This window comes from Elephas maximus, chromosome 4 (genome assembly GCF_024166365.1).
Source record: "Elephas maximus indicus isolate mEleMax1 chromosome 4, mEleMax1 primary haplotype, whole genome shotgun sequence".
Lineage (NCBI taxonomy): Eukaryota > Metazoa > Chordata > Mammalia > Proboscidea > Elephantidae > Elephas > Elephas maximus.
This window is the reverse complement of record NC_064822.1, coordinates 108,910,072-108,931,923: the sequence shown is the minus strand read 5'-3', so window position 1 is coordinate 108,931,923 and position 21,852 is coordinate 108,910,072. Positions and strand designations below refer to the sequence as shown.

The 21,852-nt window shown below is 45.6% G+C and overlaps 2 protein-coding genes across 4 annotated transcripts in view; both read right to left on the bottom strand.

Moving 5' to 3' along the window:
• Positions 1-1,029: 1,029 nt before the first annotated feature.
• On the bottom strand, positions 1,030-16,849 carry AMHR2 (anti-Mullerian hormone receptor type 2). 3 transcript variants are annotated; one of them, XM_049883272.1, is made up of 11 exons: positions 8,165-16,849; positions 7,674-7,856; positions 7,262-7,453; positions 6,929-6,991; positions 6,601-6,713; positions 6,257-6,487; positions 3,741-3,855; positions 3,424-3,596; positions 3,073-3,220; positions 2,562-2,698; positions 1,030-1,663 (listed from the first exon to the last, which is right to left on the bottom strand). In XM_049883272.1, the coding sequence occupies exons 1-11, from the start codon at positions 8,211-8,213 to the stop codon at positions 1,553-1,555; spliced, it is 1,515 nt and encodes a 504-aa protein (XP_049739229.1). In that variant the 5' UTR covers positions 8,214-16,849; the 3' UTR covers positions 1,030-1,552. The 3 variants fall into 3 exon arrangements, with proteins under 3 accessions (XP_049739229.1, XP_049739231.1, XP_049739230.1); XM_049883274.1 differs by having other exon boundaries at positions 1,542-1,663; positions 2,562-2,694; XM_049883273.1 differs by lacking the exon at positions 3,073-3,220 and having other exon boundaries at positions 1,542-1,663.
• Positions 16,850-16,945: 96 nt separating this feature from the next.
• SP1 (Sp1 transcription factor) overlaps positions 16,946-21,852 on the bottom strand; it is a 36,553-nt gene continuing 31,646 nt past the window's right edge. The window contains exons 5-6 of the mRNA XM_049883271.1: positions 21,056-21,255; positions 16,946-20,609 (exon numbers count right to left, since the gene is read on the bottom strand). Of these exons, the coding sequence (XP_049739228.1) occupies positions 20,296-20,609; positions 21,056-21,255 (514 nt within the window). The 3' untranslated portion in view covers positions 16,946-20,295. The remainder of the gene's footprint in view (positions 20,610-21,055; positions 21,256-21,852) is intronic.

Below are 21,852 nucleotides of genomic sequence, written 5' to 3'. Positions count from 1 at the left end.
TCACTGAATTGTACATGTAGAAACTATTGAACTCGTGTATATCCTTCTGTGTATATTCTTACAACAACAAAAATAAATTATATTAAAAAAAGGTGAAAGAACTTCTCAGCAGGGCTTCAAGACCTTGCGTACAGTTCTCCATGTCACCTCACCTCTCCTGTCTCCCTCTCTTAGGCTGGGTTCTCTAGAACAGCAAAACCAGTAAAGCCTATAATTATATATAGAGAGAGATTTATATCAAAGAAATGGCTCAATGCAATTGTAGAGTCTGGAACGTCCCAAGTCTGTGGATCAGGATAGAGGTTTCTCTTGATTCACATACCCACAGGGGCTGGCAAGCCCAAGATTGGCTGGTTGGAGGGCAGGGCTCTTGCTCACAGGCTGTGGAGATTGACAAATCCCAAGATTGGCAGGCAAGACCACAAGGCTTCTCCTGATACACGTAGCTTCAGGGACTGCCGAACCCAGGATCAGCAGGTCAGAGGGCAGGGCTCCAGCTCACAGGCAGTGAAGATCAATGAATCCCAGGATCAGCACATAAGCTGGACAGTGCAAGTCCCAAGAACCAGAGGTCAGATGAACAGGAGGCAGCCGCAGGATCCAGAGTGAGCAAAAAGCCAGAATGTCTGCTTATATTCAGATGCAGGCCACACCCCCAAGGAAACGCCCCTTCAACTGATTGGCTACTAACAGCAGATTCCATCATGGGGAGTGATCCTACATAAATACGGAGAATCATGGCCCAGCCAAGTTGACACACAGTCTTAAACATCACACCCCCCATCACATACCCTACACTTTTGCCATCAAGATTACTTGTGGTTTCTTAACCCACCAGGTGATATAACACCTCACTGGGCCAGGAATGCCCTACTGCCCCCACATGCTCTGTAAAACTTCGGCTCATTAAACACTCAGCTCAAGCATCCTGTGCTCTGTGAGGCCCTCCTTGACCCATTCAAGTCTAGAATGTGCCTCTCCTGTTACTCCCAGGACACTGGACAGAACCTCAACAAAGTGAGTTGCAGGTTTCTGAGTACCTTCAGGGTAGCAATTTCATTTTATTATTTCATCTTTCCCCAGTTCCCAGCATGAGATCCCAGCAAATAAATGGTTCTGGTGAAGAAAAAGCAGGAGGGACATGAGGAGCCCAGGATCACAGGAACAGAGGAAGGCCCCAGCACATGGAGTCAGGAAAGTTGACTTTAATTCTTTCTTGCACACACCTACCCTCAGTCACCGGCCAGGACTGCAGTGGACTGGATGCCCACAGAAGGGTCTAAGGATCAGCAAGTGGGAAACCAGACGGGCATACGATCACCACATTTATGTCTGCGTGTACATAGGTTACATGTAAACTGCATATTTACACATGAGACATGGTACAGGCAGGTTAAGGATTCCTGGAAGAGGGCCTTGTTGAATGCTGCAGTGGCAGACTCTCAGGTGAGACCTACAAGGGAGCATAACAGAGGGCAGGAGTTGAGGGACAGTCTTCTGGGCAGAGAGGTAGGCGGCTGTGTGGACAGCACTCTGGGCAGGGGTGGGCCTCTTAAGGATGGGCCAGGGCGGCCAGGCGCTGCTGCACACACTCAGCCGTCAGCCGTGCTTCCGGATCTGCATCCCAACAGTCCTCTAGGAGCTCCTGCAGCCCACCAGGTTCCTGGGAGGGATGACCAGGAGGCAGGTTTGACCCCGGATCCTGAGTGGCGCCAAGTGCTCGGGGGTTAAAGAGCATCTTCAGTGTCCACCACACCCCTGTTTTCAACACTCCACTTCTGATCCTTTCTAGAGCCCCCTTTTCCTCCCCGACCCTGAAACCCAGCTTCCTGCACCTTGTTCCCTATGGAAGGGTCTTTGGGTGGCTTCCACGGGGTCCACTTTTTCATCTTAGCACCATTATGCTAAAAAGCTTAACATGCTAATGGGAAATTATTCTCCTTTCTCTTGAGCAATCAGGGTCTTCTGGAGACAACACCTAGGCCTCTGTTGCCTGATCCAACAGACGCTTGTTTAGTGGAAATCTCAGACAGGTAGCAGGGCAAGGGGCATCATGTTAGGAAATTGTGCAGATGCCTGAAATTTCACTGTGAGGTCATTTCTTTATGCCAAGACCTGGCTTTTATTCGGTCACAGGCAGGAACATGAATAGAGAAGACAGAATGGGGAGTTAATTTTGGGCTCCAATGTACCAGGACAGGAACCATCTTGGGGGTAGAACTCAGGGCAGAAGCAAAGCCAGGGAGGGCTTCCTGGAGAAGGGAACTGAAGAACAGAGCTAACCAAGGATGAAGAGGGCTGAGACATACTGGGCAAAGGTGATCAGGAGGTTTGTGTCTCAGGTGCACAGAATGGGTGTGTGAGATATCGGGTAGAAGAGAGTGAACTGAGGATGTAAGCAAGTTTGAGCAAGTTTGCCTGGCTCTGGCTGAACGTGAGTCAAGGAGTGGTTGAAGATGACAGAAGATAGGAGTAGATGGGCTGGCTCTGCATAGAAGTCCTTGATGCCATGCCCAGCCCCATTCTCCAGGTCCCCAGCCAGCCAGTCTGTGGTCTCTTACCATGGCAAAGCAGTGCCAGGTGGATGGGATGTAGGGGCGCCTTCTCTCTTCCACTGCCAAGGCCCATAGCTCGCAGGTGGTGGGGGTGCTGCCCAACTCTGCCTCATAGGCCAGTTGGAAGGATGGCGGTCTGCTGTCTGGGAAAAGGCACAGGGTATAGATGTCAGTTAGCCCTGGGGGTGCCTCCTATGTGGAGAGGCCAAGGGGGAGAAGGGCCGGGCTTCCTAGGAACCATGTCAGTAGGTAGGTGGGGCTTGAGTGGGTGGGTGGGGCACCACTGTCCCACTCATCCTGAAAACCCACTGCCATCGAGTCAATTCTGACTCATAGCAATCCTTTAAGACAGAGTAGAAGTGCCCCATAGAGTTTCTGAGGCTGTAAATCTTTATGAAAACAGACTGCCATGTCTTTCTCCTGTGGAGCAGCTGGTGGGTTTGAGCTGCTGACCTTTCGGTTAGCAACTGAGCACTTAACCACTGTGCCATCAAGGCTCCTTCCCACCCATCCTTACCGGGCTGCAAATCTGGGCAGCGGCTCAGTATCTCCCACAGGAGCAAGGCCAGAGAGTAAACATCAGCTCGCCGGAGGGCTGTGCCCCAGTCCTGTAGGTCCAGAGTCTTGTCTAAGAGCTCTGGTGCCATATACCTCTGGGTGCCAGCCTGGAGAGCAAGTGAGGAGTGTCAAGTGTCATCTCCGTGGCAACCCTCAACACTACGTTGGTTCCATGCAACATTCCCCCAACTACAGACTCAGCTATGTCCCAGACACTGTAGGCATGCTGTCCTGTTGCCACAGCAACAGTCATATCTCCATCAGTACTACCACCAGCATCATGGGCCTCACCTCTACCCAGAGTATTCACCTCCATGATAGTAGCTGGGCCTTGGTGTTGAGTAGGGGCCCAGGCAGGGGGCTGAGTGAGGCCAGGGAGCACCAAGGCGAGGCCCAGGTCTCCAATGGCGCACGACCCATCTTCCCGAATGAGTACATTCTGGCTACTCAGGTCTCGGTGGGCAATACCTGGTTTATATTGACCTGTGGGGGAATCCAAGGTCAAAGGATCAAGGATCTTTTTCCTTTCACTTTTGACCTAATCTTTCCCCTCCAAACTAAGGGAGAATCAGAAACATAGCAGTGTGGTTCCTGACTCCCCTGGCTTCCTAGTCCCAGGTCACCTACCATCTTGCCAGCGTTCCTCATGGAGAAATGCCAGGCCCTGGGCCAGGGACAGTGCCATCTGCAGGGAGCTTCCCCAGTCACTGGTATGCTGGGTCAGGTAGTGGCACAGGGAACCCTGAGGAGAAGCAGGGAGAACAGGGGACACACAGAGCTGAAAGGGGCTGATCTATTCCAGGGAGCAGAGATCAATTCACAGGCATCCCTCTTGCGTCTTCCAGCAGACAGACACGCTGAAATCCAGGCCAAAGCAACAGACAGTGGAGGGGTGAGAACATGCACAAATCAGAGTGACGGGAAAAATAATAACTATAGCTCAAGTGTACCGAGCACTTACTCACTGAGCCAGGTCCTGTGCTAGTTTAAACCCAAAACCAAACCCACTGCCATGAAGTTGATTCCAACTGATAGTGACCCTACAGGACAGAGTAGAACTGCCACATTGGATTTCCAAGGCTGGTGCTATAATCCTTACAACAAACTGTAGCATGGGTACTCTTATCTCCCCATTTTACAGATGAGGAGGTGTAGAGAGATTTAAGTAAACTTGCTTGAAGTCACTTGGTGACAGAGAAGTGGAGTGTGAGTCCAAGTAGTCTGATTCTGGAGTCACTCACTATTAACTACCACCCTTTACTGCCTCAGAGAGCTGGGACGAGGCAGAAACAGAAGGGGTGAGACTAAGGCAAGCTAGGCAGGGGTATCCTCAGTTAATCACCTGGCCTGAAGGATCAGGCCTGTGTAGACACAGATGGGTAGAACAGTGGGTGAGAGAGTGAGTGGGAATTAGAAGGGAAGGAGCAATAGAGTTCCTTGTTCAACAAACATTGAGCACCTCGGTGTGCCAGTAACTGTGTTCAGACACCAAGATGAATACCTCAGGAAGCTCAGGGACAGGTAAGAGGTAATGAAAACGTATAAATATAGAATGTGGGAAAACGTGATGCTGGGAGAATAAACTGAGTGCTGTGGGGCATTAAGTAGGAGAATTAATTTTTTTTTTTTAAGCTATTTTTTAGCTGGGCCTTGTGATATGTGATCAGAGAGGACTTTCCAGAACTTAAGATTTCAGAGGTGGAGCCGCTACAAAAAAAAAAAAAAAATTGAATGTTCTGTTGTGTACTTTTTCACCAAAAAAAAAAAAGTTGCCTTCTATTCTGACTCATGGCACCCCAATGGTTGTGATCTTTCTGAAGTAAATAGCCAGGCCTTTCTTCTGAGTTGCCTCCAGGTAGATTCAAACCACCAACCCTATGTGACTAGTAGTGCTCAACTGTTTGTGCCACTGAGAGACTCCAGAGCAGCTGCAGGTGGTAATAAAGTCCAGGAAGGGGCCACTGCATTCAGCACTAAAATAGCTTGAAGGGATTGAGCTACAGTGAAGCGAGGGAGTTGTGCAGGGGTCTTCCACATGGACAGAGAAAAAGTCCTGATGGAGGGGTTAACAGGAGAAAAGCTGTACCATAACACATGACAATGAGCCAGCCTCCAGTGTCACACAGACCCTGGACAAATAATTTCCCTTTCCTGAGCCCCATGTGGGTAATAATTGCTACCTCACAGTGTTTGTGTGAAGGTTAAGTATGAAAATGTGTTCAGAGTGCCTAGTGCAATGCCTAGTACAAAGTAGACAGTAAACCTGTTCCTATGGAGTCTATTCTGTACACAGAGTAGAACTGCTCCATAAGGTTTCCAAAGAGCAGCTAGTGGATTAGAACTGCCAGCCTTCATGGTTAGCAGCCAAGCTCTTAACCACTGAGCCACGAGGGATATATAGAAGCTAAAGCCAGCTTAAAGTCCAAAAGCCTTAGCAGGTCCATAAGACGAATGGTGGTGGTCTGACCCTGTCTGCCTTTTCCTCTTCCTTCTTCTTGCTTATTGTCCTCTCCCTCATCTTCAGTCGTCCTGGAGCTGGCCAGGGTTCCCCTTCTCTCACAGGGTAATTGCCCACCCTGGTTCTACCCTCTACTCACTACCACCATTAACTTTCACCTCCCCTCCAGATCCTGCTCAGCCATCACCCCTTAGGAAAGCCTTCCCTGTACCCCAGACTAAGCCAAGTCTCCTCATTATTTGTTCTCTCTTACGTTACCATAGCCCTCTCTTTCATAGCACTTAGCACATTTGATATTTTTGTGTTTATTTGATCCATTTCTGTCTCCCCGGTTAGTCCATAAAATCTGTACAGGCAGGGACTGAGTATGTTTTCCCCAGCACTTAGCACAGAGCCTGACAGATGGGTCATATATATTTGTTGAATGAATATTTGAATGAGTTTGGAGGGCTATGCCTGGAGGTATTTCTTTAACAATGGCTTTCTTTAAGATTGGAAATGTGAACTGTTTTGATTTCTCCCTTTCCTTATCTATATTGTATGGGTTAAAATAATTCATGTGTATTCTTTTGTTTTTAATGTTTTGAAGAAAATCTGAGGCAGAAAAATAAGCATGGACAGGGTCTCCGCTGCCATCCGGCGCCCCCCTCCTCCGCCACACATATATACATTCCTGGATCCTTACCTTGGGGTGCAGTTCCAGCACCAGTAGGGGCCCACAGGGCAGGGGGCCAGGGCTCCCCCGGCTGGCGGTGATAAAGCGGACAATGTGCTCATGCTTTAGGCCTGGCAGCTCATACAACGCTCGCTCAGTTCGGAACTGGGCCACAGCCCTCGGGGGGAAGGCCTTGATAGCTACCGGCTCCCCGTGCAGTCTCCCGGCCCACACCACCGCATGGCCTCCTTCCCGCAGGACCTGGTGGGAATATGATGCTGGGTGCGGGCCTTTGAGCTAGTGCCAGGGCCAGGCTCCCTCCCCAGCATAACCTCCGGGAGTGCCCAAGAAGCCTTTCCCTCCTTCCTGGGCACCTGGGAGAAGCACAGCTCTGGCAGCTCTGGCAGCTCCTCACTCCAGTCTCTGCTTGAATCTGGCTCTGGTTCTGGTCCCCCTCGCACTCTGCAGGCCTTTCGCTGTAGCATGCCTGGAGCAGAGAAGGACCTTGGGGTCAGGGTGCACAGGCGCAGGGACAGGGAATGGGGGGTTGTGGAGAGGGAGCTTTATGAGAGGTAATGAGGTCAGGCTAGAGATCCCAGGACCATGGAGTCAGGGGAGCCTGGAGTGGGGTCAGTGCTTTGGAAAAGTGTCTTGGGGTCAGCAGAGAGGGATGGGGCAAATTAATACTCAAGATGATGCTACCCAGAAGCAGCAGGAGGAGGAGGAACAGCCCCAGCAGCACCAGCGCCATCCAGATGGACTCGCCTGGACATCAAAGCAAGAACGTAGGCTGGTGAGCCCTGCCTCAAACCCGCCCACTGCTCCTCTCCCCCTCCTCAGAGTGCTTGCTTCTCCACCCACCTCTGCCCTGGTCACAAGCACTGTATCTCCTGGTCACCAAGGCAACCAACTTCTCAAGGCCAGGAGAGAAAAGCAAGGGGCGGGGGTAGGGTGAGAAGTAGCCCTTGGTTCTACTGTTTTTCCTACCCTGGGCCCCAACCCCCACTCAGCTCCAGCACCCATGAGGATGGCTACCTGGGGCAGTCTGGGGACCCTGGGAGCCAGGAGTCCCAGGGCTCCCCAAAGGAGGCAGATGGCTGTAATTGGCATTGCAGAAGTCAGTGCCACAGGAGCAGGTGAAGAGAATAGAGCCGGGGCTGGGGTGGGCTCGGGGGGTTGGGTCACAATGGGGGGACTCACAGCCTGGCTCATCACTGTCTCGACATCCTGATAGCGTGGGATTAAGAGGAGAGAGAGAGCGTAATGGGGTCTGAGAACAGAAAGGATAAATTCTTTCCCTGTCAGAGGCATCCCTTCCATCTCACGTGGGCCTTTCTTTTGCTCTACACATTCCATTTCTCCTCTTCCCCCTCTGCTGCCACCCCCCTCCCAAGGATGCTCCTGTCTCCCACCATGGTTATCACCTGCCATATACTTTGCCATTCACCTTGCATTTCCACTTGTGCCTGGTCTTGGGTCAAGTTCCAGATCCCAAAGCAGCAGTGGCTGTAGAGGCAGCGGATAACCCTGGGGGGCCCTGGTCCTGCATCTAGCAGCTCCCCAAGTGTCTTTGCACTTCCCCGTACACCAGGGGCTTCAAAAAATACACAGGTTCGCTTTCTTGGGGGTGCTGCAGCCCAGGATGGGGAAAGGAGAGGGTTCAAGATGGGAGTGAGTGCAGGGGCAAAAACAGCAGCCAAAAGGAAAGATCAAACATGTTTTATATCCCAGAGTCAGCCTATAAAGCCAAAGGAGCAAATAGGGTCAGCAGAGGCCTGGAACCTGACCCCCCCCCCCCCGCCGCTAACATGGGGATACATAGCTCTATCCTTCTCCCTCACTCACCCACCCTGCTCACCCTCCTTGGCTGCTACTTCAAGTGCCCTTTTCCTTCACTGGGTGGGTGGAAAGACCCCGCCCCTCCCCGTAGACACTTACCCTGCACAGCTGCTGGAAGCAGTGCCCAAAGCCCCAGAGTCCCCAGCATCTTGCTGAAAATGGCAGCAGGAGGAGAACAGCTGCCCTCCTCCAGAGTTTCCTTCAGATACTGGGCACTGTGGGCTTTTCCACCCCTCAGTCCCCAACTCCGCCTCCCTTGCTCCTATCCTAGTTTCTGTGGGGGAGACGGCTGCTGTGGAGGAGAGGGTGGTTGTGGGGGATAACAGGGAAGAAAAGGGAGGAGCAGAGAACCAATCTCATAACCTCCAGCCTCTTCAGCTACCTCTTCTTTTCTCTGAATAGCTAGAGGAGGGGGCCAAGCTGAGAACCCAGTGATGCCTGAGTTCAAACCTCTGCCCTTTGATGACCCTGGAAGAAGGTGCTGGTCTCTGTCAGCCCTTCTCAGGCTGGAAACCTAAGTATGCACCAGTGCTCAAATCCACTCAGCAGTACCCAAGATCCTTTCTAATTTATGTTTTCAGGGCTTAGGTCTGCAGTCCCCAGAGGGAGGCACACAGCCAGAAGGGCCTTCACAGCACATAATTAGAATTGTAATCCATACTGAAGGCTGTAGTCTTTGATCTTCATCAGTAAGTGCTTCAAATCCTCTTCACAGTATGGATTACACCTCAATATAAAGAAAACAAAAATCCTCACAACTGGACCATTAAGAACATCATGATAAACACAGAAAATATTGACGTTGTCAAGGATTTCATTTTACTTGGATCCACAATCAACACCCATGGAAGCAGCAGTCAAGAAATCAAATGGGCAAATCTGTTACAAACAAACAAAAAAAAACAAACCCATTGCCGTCGAGTCAATTTCGACTCATAGGACCTCTTTAAAGCTAAAAAGCAAAGACGTCACTTTGAGGACCATGGCCCCAAGCCATGGTATTTTCAATCACTTCATATGCACGTGAAAGCTGAACAATGAATAAGAAGACCGAAGAAGAATTGATGTCTTTGAATTATTGGGTTGGCAAACAATATTGAATATACCATGGACTGCGAGAAGAATGAACAAAACTGTCTTGGAAGAAGTACAGCCAGAATGCTCCTTAGAAGCAAGGATGGAGAGACTTCGTCTCACGTACTTTGGACAAGTTATCAGGAGGGCCCAGTCCCTGGGGAAGGACATCATGCTTGCTAAAGTAGAGGGTCACTGAAAATGAGGAAGACCCTCAACGAGATGGATTGACACAGTGGCTGCAACAATGGGCTCAAAATAGCAACAATCATGAGAATGGTGCCAAGACTGGGCAGTGTTTCGTTCTGTTGTAGATAGGGTCGCTATGAGTCAGAACCAACTCAGCAGCACCTAACAACAATTAGAATTGACCTCACTTTCCAAACTCAGAATCAGGAAGCATTTATATAAAACTTCTCAGAGTTTAAAAATCACACTGAGAATGGTTATGAAGGTAAATTTTATATTATGCGTATTTTACCACAATACAAAAAAATCACATCGAGTCACACACTGAACAAATCACCATTATTGAAGAGGTAAACTTTTTTTTTTTTTACTGAGCACCTACTGCATACTAGGAACAGCTAGTGCTATGCATTTTACAATCACCTCATCTAATTCTCCCACTGAGATGTTCATTATCTTCACTACATAGGTGAAAACGCTGAGTTTAGGTAACCTGCCCAAAGTCACTCTGCTAGAAAATAGAGCTGGGATTTGAACCTAGATAAGTCTGACTCCAGGAGCCCTAAAGGTCAGCAGTTCGAACCCACCAGCCTCTAAGCAGGAGAAAAGACCTGGCGATCTGATGCCATAAAGATTTCAGCCAAGGAAACCCTTTGGGGCAGGTTACTCTGCCCTATAGCATTGCCATGAGTCAGAACTGATTTGATGGCACACAAAAACAACAGTCTGACTCCAAAGCCCAGGCTCTGCTCTTTGCATTATATCATCCTGCCTAAAAACAAATAACAAAATTCAGCAATCAAAATGCATTTAATACTTGAATATTTGACTTTGGATTGTGGAGAAAATATACACCACACTACCTGCCAGCAGCCCACTAACTAGGAAAAGAGGATATAGTTCAAACTACCACCACCAGAGGTCAGCAGACATAGGAGAAATTCAGGCTGTGGTGAGGGGGCAGAGGACGCCTCCAGTGATGAATAACACACATCCTACACCTCCCTAAGTTGCAGAAGCTATAAAATGTGAAGGGATGTCAGCAGGGAGATGGAAGGAGAGGTCTATGGCTTGTGTCACAACGCAGCAACCGAAGTCCAGCTCCGTCTGGCTCTTCCCTGGCGTTAAGAAGCAACGTAATAGGTAATTATTTCCACACCTGTGAGCAGCTGGGTTCCATGAGAATTAGGGTCAGAGGGAATTAGTTCCCTGCTAAATTTTTTTTTTTCTCCTAGCCTTCTGTCCCCCTGGTGGCTGCCTGGGAACCCTTTCTGGGAATTAACTAGTTTGGACCAGGCATGAGGGTCTGAGTACTAACTTTAATTCTAGGACCTTTCTCCTGGGGTAGCCTGGATGAAAAGAGAGGGCAAAAGCTACAATAGTTGTGAAGCAGAAGCTGGAGGAATGACCAGAGCTAGGGGCAAGTGGACTACTGCCTATCTTTCTGTCAGCCCCTCCAGGAGTCTGCAGGGCCCTGACAGGACGGTGGAATGTTATTCTTACTTCTGGCATCATCTTCCTTTACCAGCTCTCAGATCAGATAGGTCTGGGGGACAAGGAGGAGGAATGGAAGGATAAATAGCTTCTTATGTCTGGAGTATCTCAGGAGACTTTATCTCCTCAGAGTGGGAGCAGGGATAAGAGGCAGGAAGTAAGTCTCCGTACCCCATGGCCTTAGATAATTACCCTTCTCAAAGACAGACATTCCCTCCAAGTTTATGGGAACTACACCTGCTCTGGGTGATCAGGACTTAAAATTAAGATGGTGATAGAGAAAGAACCTGAAAGCTGAGGGATTAGGAAGGTCCAGAGAAATGACCTCAAGGGAAGAGTAAAGGCTTCCTGGATTCCACATACACAAGGAACTTCATTAACAGTTGCTGTCAATTCTGACTCATGGTGACCCCATGTGTGTCAGAGAACTGTGTTCCACAGGGTTTTCAACGGCTGATTTTTTGGAAGTAGATCCCAGGTGCCTCTGGGTGAACTTGAATCTCCAACCTTCGTGTTAGCAGCTGAGCAAGTCAACCTTTTGCACCACCCAGGAATTTTCATTAGGGTTCCCCAATTCAAGCCTGCAATGGCCCAATAATTTACCTTTGACCCCACTGACTACAGGGATACAGTGAGCTGGCTATTCATTCAATTCAGCAAGTATCTAGTAGGTCCCAGTCTTAAAAAGGTACTTAATTAGGTCCTGCCCGTACAAAGATAGAGCTGTGATCCCTGCCCATAGCTCATGGTTGAGAAAGGCAGGCAGGTATATCAATAAGCAACCAGAATATTCTGTGTCATACTAGGGGTATGAGCAATGAAATATACAAGCAGAAAGATGAAATAAGCTAATTCTGCCTAGGGCATAAAAAAAAGGGAAGAAATATGCCCAGAGGGTTTCATAAAGAAAGGGATATTTAAATCATGTCTCACAGGTAAACAATGATGTAACAAGAGAAAGGTGGTTATTTTAGACAGAAGCAGGGTGGTGAACACAAAGTGTGTGCATGTGTGTATAGTTTGGTGGGGGTGCTGAAGAGGGGACAGTGAGCAGGAGAGATCGGGTATATAAGGCAGAAAATCACCTTAGAAGGGTAGACTGGAATCAGATTGGAAAGGCCTTCAATTCTGTATCAAGGAGTTCAGCCTTTTCCTAAAAGTAAAGTTTAAGCAGAGGCCTGGTGGCAATGTGGAAGGTGGATGACTGGAGCTCAGGAAGACTAAAAACAGGGAAATTAATTACAAGACCTAAGACCTGAGCAGTAACCAAGGTGAGTACTAGACTACTGGACAGTGAAAATAAAAATTAAAAGGGAAAATTTTGAGATACATTGTCTAGGTAGAATTGTCAGGATTTGGTAATCAAATGTGAGAGAAGTAAAAGATGACTTTGAGGTTTCAAGTATGAGTGATCAAGGGAAGGTAATGCTTTCAAGGGAGATAGGGAACATAAGGGTTATTTCCTCTTTTCACATGTTGAGTCTGAATTATCTGTAGGACATTCAAATGAAGAAGTCCAGTCGGCAGGTTTCAGGTCAAGAGAAAAGTTAGGGCTTTAGGATTTAGGAGTACCCAACATGTATATAAATAGCTAAAGAGTGGGTGGGACTTGTTTAAGGGTGAGAAAGGTAAAGGAAAGGGTGAAAGACAAGGAACACCGACGTTCAAGGGACAATTAGAAGTAAAAAAAAAAAAAAAAAAAAAATTTTAAGAAGGAGAATCTCATGGTGGTAAAGATTAAACACTAACCAAAAGGTCTGGTGGTTCAAACCCACCAGCCTCTCTGCAGGAGAAAAGACCTGGAGATCTGCTCCCTGCACCTGTAAAGATTAAAACCCCCCAAAAAACCCATTGTCATCAAGTCGATTCCAACTTACAATGAATCCATTCAACGGCCACAGGATAGGCCAGAGTGGAACTGGCCCATACAGTTTCCAGGCTGTAAATTATTAAGGTAGCAGACTGCCACACCTTTCCAGCAGAGCGGCTGGTGGATCCGAACTGCTGACCTTTTGGTTAGCAGTCCTGTGCTTAACCACTGTACCACCAGGGTTTCTTCCATAAAGATTATAGCCTAGGAAATCCTATGAAGCAGTTCTACTTTTGTCACCTTGGGTCGCTGTGAACCAGAATTGACTTGACACACACAACATAAAGAATAAAAAGAATATTCAGAAAAACAGAACCAGGTGAGTATCAGTTTCACATTCTATGGGAAGAAAGCTTTAAGATGGGGTTGTAAACAGTGGTACATTGTTGCAGAGAAGTCTAAGAGGCCAAAGACCCAGATCACTGGACCTGGCTGCCAGGTTATGATATGTATGAGAAAAATGTTGGTATATGATGGGTACTGAACAAAGTATGCAGTGGCCTGAGGGCTGAACAAAGAAAGAAAGAAAGAGTGTAAACTACTTTCAGTAATTTTGGAAATAGAATTAAATCAGTAGCTTGAAGAGGAAGCAGAAAAGTTTTTTCAAAACAGGGTCGGGGAGTGATTTAACTATGCTTGCGGGCTGACAAAAGAGAACCAAATGGAGAGACTGAAGATACAAGGTGAAAATATCAGTGAAACAAAGAACAAAAGGAAGTCAAATAAAATGGGGTTGATAGCCAAGCGGCAGGAGGGGCCCTGCAAAAGAATATTTCTCTCCTAGGAAAAGAAAAAAAAAAAAAAAAAAGGAGAGGGGCCGTGTAGACTTGTGACTGTACATATGTTTGTAGGAAAAACCCAGTGCCGTCGAGTCAATTCTGACTCATAGCGACCCTATAGGACAGAGTAGAACTGCCCCAGAGTTTGGAGGATTCAAACTGCCGACCCGTAGCACTTAATCACTACGCTACCAGGGTTTCCTTTTGTAGTAAAATGAAGACGTTTAAGGAAATTCATGCTTCCATTTTCTCCATTGAGAAAGAGGCAAGTCATCTGCGGAGAATGGGGTCAGGGTTGGGAAGCCCGCAATTAATGCTATCTGTCTCACTCACCAAACTATTAAGTACTTAGTGGCAGAGCTGCCTTTTTTAACCATAGTATAAACTGGCCAAGGATTCTTTGATGGGTAGAAAGGGAAAGCCATAGCCTGATGGGAAATTGGAAAGGCTATCAGGAACTTCAATTTCAATTTCAGAGGGGACACAGTCCAGATTAAATCATGTTAAATGCTGGTTTGTATTAACTGAATGTACATACCAAGGCCCCTTGTAAAAATAAAAAAAAAAACGAAAAAGGCTTATTCTAGGGTTGGTGCAGGAATTTATAAGCCTAAAGCATCTTGTGTATCAGAAAGCAAGAAAAAGCCCAAAAAGCAAAAGAATAGGGACATGTCAAAGGGACATAGGAGCCAACCCAATGGCCAAAGCTGGGACAATGTGAGCAATAACATAGTAACGGATTATAACCCAAAGTATAAAATAAATGTACATGAATTCATGCTAATATAAATGATTGAATAAACAGACGAATCTTCCTTACAGAATTCTGGATATGTATACATTACCCTCTCCAGGAAGTAAAGCTTAGTACCCCTACCCCAACCCCATTGAGGCTGGGCGAGATTTACTGATTTGCTCCCTAAGAATAGAGCAGGGAGAAAAAAATCATTAACTTACAGTGGGGAGACCTGGCAACACTACCTTAACCAAGCAATGAAGGTTATCATCACCGATGTCATGTGAATATCACATACCCCTGATACATTATGATGAGAGGGCACCTCACCTCTCTGGTATTCTTTCCAAAAACCCATAAGCTCAGTCTTACGAGAAAAACATTAGACAAACCCAGAGTAGGGGATAGTCTAAAAGACACATGGGCAATACTCCTCAAGACTGTCAAGGTCATGAAAAACAAGAGAAACGTCACAGACCAGACTGGGGTAACATCATTGTAAAAACTGGTGAAACCCAAATAAAGTCTGGAGTTGAGCTAATGTACCAATGTCAGCTTCTTAGTTTTGACACATGTACCATGCTAATGTTAACAATAGCGGAAACTGAGTGAGGGGTATATGAAAACTCTCTGTACAATTTTTGCAACTTTTCTATAAATCTAAAATTATCCCCAAATTTGTTTAAAAAAAAGTTTATTAAAAAAAGTTGGGGCTGCCTCCATCCTCTTGGTCCTCCACATTTCTATGAAGTTGTGACACACTAACCTGGCCGTGGGATTGCTTACCTGGTAAGTGTGGTACAGCTGCACTGATTAACATGTATGGAAGCACAACATATTGTAGCTGGAAACCTTTGTTGGTTTCCGAATTTGAAGTTATAATAACCATATTCTTTCCCCCATTCCCAACCCTCAACACACCAGAGACATGGCTTTTTATTAAAAAACTTTTTTTTAATTGGTTTACAAAGAAGCTACAGACTACATTGAAACTAATCTTTGTACAAAAAGGCAAAAAAAAAAAAAAAAAAGAGAGAGAGAGCCCCAAAACACCCAGAGAAAAAAGGTAGGGGGGGAGACAAGACAGGAAGATATAAGAGAGCAGGAAGAAACTGAAAGACAAGAGATTAGCTTCATACATACACAAGACCAAGGAAAAGAGAGAGAAAAAAAAAAAAGCCCAAGAAAGATGAGAGTGCATTTAAAAGTATTTCCCCACACAGCCCTGGTGATAATCAGATTGGAACCAACAACAAACACAGCATGAGATTATTAAGAGGTTTAAAAAGGCAACAGTGGTATGGAGACTGGTTATTGCCAGTGTTAAGAGAGAAATAAACTTGTTTTAGGCACCAGAGATTGGAGCACCGCCCCTTCCCCCAGAGGATGACAGAGGAGGGAAGAGGAAGCAGGCCCTAGGGCAGCTGCCATGGGTATGTGTAGAAGGGGTATTCTCAGTCAATCTCAGCATATTTTCCCCAAAGTCTATATGCCCTAGATTCTGGTGAAGGCTATGGATGCCATTGGGAGAAAAGGGTAAGCAGAAATATGAAGGCCTGCCCTTGTCCACACCGTTCAAGGGCAGTTGCCGACAAAGTGGAGGAAGCCCATCCCCCAGGTGAAGGCACAGTGTAATTCCTGAAGGTGAAATATAGGAAAACACACACCCCAGGAGAGGTAGCAACAAAGTCCTCATTACCTGAAGCCCCAACCTAACCCCGTTTTTCCAATACTGAGCTGGAACTTAGGGGAGCTGCGGGACAGATCATCGTATCTGTTTCCTTAGCAGAGACAAGGAAGGCCGGGACTGTTCGATGATGAGGAAAGGGTAAAATGGAACAAAATACTCATTTCTCTCAAATGAACATTGAGAAGGAAATCTTTTTGGGTTTGGGGAAGTCAGACTGGAGAAGATGTAGGGAGAAATGAAGCCAAGGACTCCCTTCTTTTCCTTTCCCAGCCTTCAATCTGAGGCAAGTGAGCCAAATCTGGAAGAGGGAGTAGGAATTTAAGCTTAGGGCTGCTTACCGTCTTCCTGGGGACTGGTGTTTAGGGAAGGCAGACAAAGAAAAGAAACAGGTCAACCTCAAAGCTGGTCTGCTCATCCTCCTAGAAGAGGTCTGTACCCCAGGAGTAGAGCCAAGAGAGGCACCAGAGAGAGCACAGGCTCCCAAACAAAAGTAATAACCTGCCCATATTTTATCAGCAGATTTCAAAAGCAATGTTTTCCGGGGTTGGAGAAGTGCCATATCCTCCTCCCTCCCTTTCCCCAAAGCTACTGCTTCTACCTTTCATCCTTGCACACAGTTACTGGCTCTCTTCTAAGGGAGATGAAACTCTGAGATTTCAGGATTCTCCTCCCAGCCGCAAAAGACTACCCAGCTTCAGACAGGAGAAGCAGAGCTATAAAAAGGGACCCTCACTTCAGGCAGCTACACTATCCTCATTTCCTTGGTATGTAATTTCCAAAAATCTTTTGATCTGATCCCAAGGTCCAAAAGGCATCAAGATACTTACAATCGAATGAAAACTTTAAGCAAGTAGCACCGGGGCTCCCCCAAAGCAAACAGGGGCGTGATGCGCACCCCTAGAAGAACCCCTCAAATAGTATATAAATTTATTGCGTCCTAGCAAAGATCTGCAAATTCCAGTATTCACATAACGTGAAGATATCAACAATACAAAATATATTCTGAAAGTCGAACACCTGCAGTTCATAGTGCTTTCTCAGATTTGTTAAAAAAATACAATGCTTAGTTTCCTATATAGGATATACAAAAGCAAAAAATATATATATGTATATAGTAGAAATAAATCAGCCATAGTAATTTACAGCTTTTGTCTCCAACCCTCCCCCAATCATAATCTTTACCCCACACTTCAGTCTATACTTTCTGGGATCAAGGGTTCTATTTACTCTGAACCAGGCTGAGAAACATCCATTAAATTGCATATCTTCACAGCACCCACAGCTATACCAGCTGGGAGGCCCCTGAAGGAAGATGGTATGGGTTGTTACTGCTCTGGTTTAAAAGTGAGACAAATGTGATGAACAGATGAGCACGAATGGGTAACTTGAAAGGATAAGTGTATGAGTGCCTTAATATTACTACTCCTCTGGGTAACCTACCCCTGCAAGGTTTGGTCATTAAAAAAAACTAATAAAAAAAAAAAAACAGAATCAATATGCCTGTCAGTTCCATTAATTTCTGCTGGCCAAAAATTCAGGGAAAGGGAATTTTCAGTAATGAGCTCCTGACTGAAGGAATGTAAACTCCTAACTTCCTGTGGAAAAGACAGTGGCTCACTGCTGCTGGGAGACAAAAGCAGAAGCTGTTTCAGTTTTGGGGCTAACTAAGATACTGAATCTGGAGCTTCCTTGGTGAGAAGGGAATAAGGAAAGCGGAAAGAAGAATTTAATATAAATTCACTTACAGTAATGCTAATGAAGTAGGTTGAGGATAAACCAGCAGCTTTCCATCCAAAAGAGAATCAACATCATCAATTAACCATCAAAAATCTTGCAGTCCTCAGCATCAAGCTAGTTTATATGCAATAATTTCATATTGGAGATTTCATTCCTTGAAATGCTCTAGAGCAAAACACTACACACTCCTGTGAGTTATCCTGCCCTTTCCTCCAAAAGATGCCAAAGTACATGATTACAGACATAAAATAATAGGTTCTGAATTCCACCTTTCAGTAGAGAAATGAGGGTTTCATAGTGGCTGTGCATGCATGCCTTTTACTTTAGCGTTAATGAATTAGATCTGGGGAAAGCTCCTTGCAATAGTTCCTGAGTATTGCAAACAGGATTCAGTCTGCGAGAAAGGACCAAATGAAGTGAACTATTGCTGAGAATATTAACAATTATTCTATATTAGGTTAAACAACAACAATACAAACTTATCCAAACCCTAATTTAGATGGATTTTATATAAAATATATAATAGAATCACAGCATCATCTATCTGTAGCCAAGGCAAAAAGACTTATGAAAAGAACTAGGACTCTGCCATAGATCTGGATGCTGGTTTCACTTTCAAACACAAAAACAGCTTCCTCTTTTAAAAGTGCAGTAGAACAGCCCCCATTCATAATTACAGCTGATTTAGCATAAGCAAAGAAATGACTTCAGGAACATACCCAGGTTTTAAGATAGATTTCTAGGTAATGGGCCTGAAAGGCATTTGATCTGGATTTGATTTACTTTCTAACAATTTCAAATATAATGTTTCATCCGTGTGTAGATATATACAGGCACGAACACACATTCGAACACAGTCATACACAAAAACTTCACTTTCTATCAGATCAGGGTAAATTTTTATTGCAGGTCTCTTTTAGAATTGGCTAACAGAAAACCTATCCCCCAATCTAACAGATTACACACATACGCACAGTCATTTCCACACTTCCTCACAGTGAAAAGCTCTCTGACAAGATACCAGAAGGTCAAGAGAGACAATGCTTTAATGGCTGGGCCTTGAGGACAATTCTGGTTGCATTTAAATCTTAGTGCCAAATGCACCAAGAGTTCCCTGCCGCTGTAATTTTTGGATCAGTCTCTTCTGGAATCAGGCCATGTAGAAAAGCAGGATGATTTCTCCCAATCTCTCCTGTAAACCACAGTGGTAAGACAAGATTTCTTTTTGTTCTGGGCTATCACTCCCATGATCCTGTGCTTCCTTTTCCCTTAAGAACCACCCAAGTACATACAGGAAGAGTTAAGGGAAGAGAACATAAGAACCACTGCCTTGCCACTAGTACATGCTCTGGAGCTCTACAGAATGGAAACCCACAACAGATTCATTAGCTGATGCTCCTTAGTAACTCAATGGGAAAGAAACTCTGAAGATGTTCGAAAGAAATGTATTTCCTTTCAGAATGAGAACACAAAGCCCACACAACAAAGCCTAGAGCTACCTTGGAAGGAAGACAGCTGTACAAAAGTCCAAATACTCCACTAACTCCTGAATCCAACTACTCTGAATCACCTCCTTTTCTGAACACATCGTTTTCCCATTGAAACCCCTATCTATTATTTAACCATCTTTGGACAGTTTATTCATTCTGATCCCAGATTATCACCTTCAGAGGGTCTCTTCTCCATTTATATAGAAAACTTCTGAATCTCGATGCTTAGAGCAGCTAGGGAAGGGAGGTGCCTTGACTCTCCAGCGCCAACAGGGTGCCTGCGTCAGTAGTTTTTTAAACACTCCCTCCACAGCTACCTCAAGCATCAGCCTGGGCTTCAAGGCTTCTCTGTTCTGCTGCTAGGACTAAGGACTTAAAATATTGACAGAAGAGTATCGTTCAGGGATCACTACCAAAAATAAAACATGACGTGATCAGGTAAGAGAAGGGGAGATTGAATCAGGAAAGGAGCACAAGAAGCTGATCCCAAATAAAGACAAAATTAAGAGAGGAAAACATTATGTATGTATATATAAACTAAAAGCAGAGCATATGAATGCTTAATCTGGTGAGAAGCCAGGACAACATCTACAGAAAAGCTTGATGTGTCACAACAAGGCTCAGCCATAGGGAAATAAGGCAATATAAAAAATGACCAAGGTATTTTGGTCACAGAATGGTCTCCTTCCTCCTCCCAGCCAACCCCTGTGAATGCATCTCTATATATCTTTATATATATATATTTATATATATAATATAGAATCTGTTTTTTGTTAAAAAGTATTTCAATGATCATATATATTTATCAAGGCATGATGGCTTTAGGAAAGGGGAGGGGAATCCATCATGGGGGAGCTAAGATGGGAAAGGCAGGAAGGGGAGGCTGGGGTAAGAAGTGTAAGAGGAAACTGTCTGGGGTCAAACAAATGCTCATCAAAGGGTGGCACCAACAGAATTTTCACTAGTTTCACACTTCAAGGAGCCACTGATGATACAGGTGGGTGCCAAGACCCCATCTTTTCTCTCGCATCCCTCCCCCAATTCATCCCACCACCATACATGTTAATGCCTCATGGCTCTCTCTCCCACATGTCTCTTGGACCCATGCTACCTTACATCCCGGGGTTGATGGGTATGGCCCATATATGTCTCTGGCCCCGGGAGCCTGATCTCAGAAGCCATTGCCACTGATATTAATGGACTGCAGATCCGCCACCTGCATGACGTTGATGCCACTGTTGGCAAGACGAGCAATACCCTCAGGACAGATGGCCTCCATGGCTACCATATTGGTGGTAATAAGAGCTGAAGGAGTGGCAGTGCCACTGCCTTCTGAACCTGCCCCACTGTCCAGGGGCAAAGTGCCCACACTCAGGGCTACACCGGGGCCCCCTTTCTTATTCTGGTGGGTCTTGATATGCTTTGACAGATGGTCACTCCTCATGAAGCGCTTGGGACACTCAGGGCAGGCAAATTTCTTTTCACCTACATAAAGGAAGAAAAAGAAGGTAAGAAAGTTGACATCGTAAGAAGTGGGGATACCCTGGCCCGATTCACTGCCACTAAACTATATTAGGCAGAATAAGATGATAAGAACAAGAGAAAGCTGCCTTTTTTGCTTTTTGGGAGAGAAAAATAATATAAAGCTGGGGAGTACTCACTCAGTAAGGAAGGTGGAACTTAGCAGAAAGTTAAAGCAAAACAGAAACCATGAAGAATAATGGGTCAACTCTCCCCCTTCAAAATTCCACTCAAAACCCTAGCTTCTTTCTTCTTGAACGTTTTCCAGATTAACCCCAATTCCATTTGTGGCTCATATATTCAGTTTCTAATGTATGTTTTTCTTAATTTTTTAGTTATTTCATACGTATATTTTATATCTTTCTATTTTGGTCTATTATTATTTCTTTCTTCCTCTGGTTTCTACTCACCTGTGTGTGTACGTTTGTGCCTCTGCAGCTCATCTGAGCGTGTGAAGCGTTTTCCACAGTATGACCAGGTACACATGAATGGTCTCTCGCCTGTGTGCCAACGCAAGTGTGCCCTTAGGTGTGAGGTCTTGCCATATACTTTGCCACAACCTTGGATGTGACAAATGTGCTGTTTCTTTTTGCCAGGGTCCCCAGAGCCCCTGCAAGTGAGGACACAATTATTTATCATTTATTCTAGAGACAGAATTAAACCACAAAGCATCAAGAGCAACTACTTAACCCACTCAAAACTAACGCAAATTATTATTTTAAAAAAGGGCTTTTCTTTAGTATCAGAAGATAAATCTTTATTTGATTATGGTTCTTAACACCCCAAATTCAAGTTGTAGGTTTGTTCTCTAATGGATATTTGTGCTTTCCTCCTCTACTGTTGCTTAATCAATTTTTTTTTTGGGGGGGAGGGTAAACTTTATTGTCCTTTAGGTCTAAGTTTACAGCGCAAAATGAGTTTCTCACTCAAAAATTTATACACAAATTGTTTTTGTGACATTGGTTGCATTCCCCACAATGTGTCAGCATTCTCCTCCTTTCCCTTTCCACCCCGGGTTCCCTGTGTCCATTCATCCAGTTTTCCTGTCCTTTCCTGCCTTCTCACCTTTGCTTTTGGGCAGGTATTGCCCATTTGGTCTCGTATACTTGACTGAACTAAGAAGCACATTCCTCAACTGTGTTATTTTTTATTTTATACGTCTGTATAATCTTTGGCTGAAAAGTAGCCTTTGGCAGTGGCTTCAGTT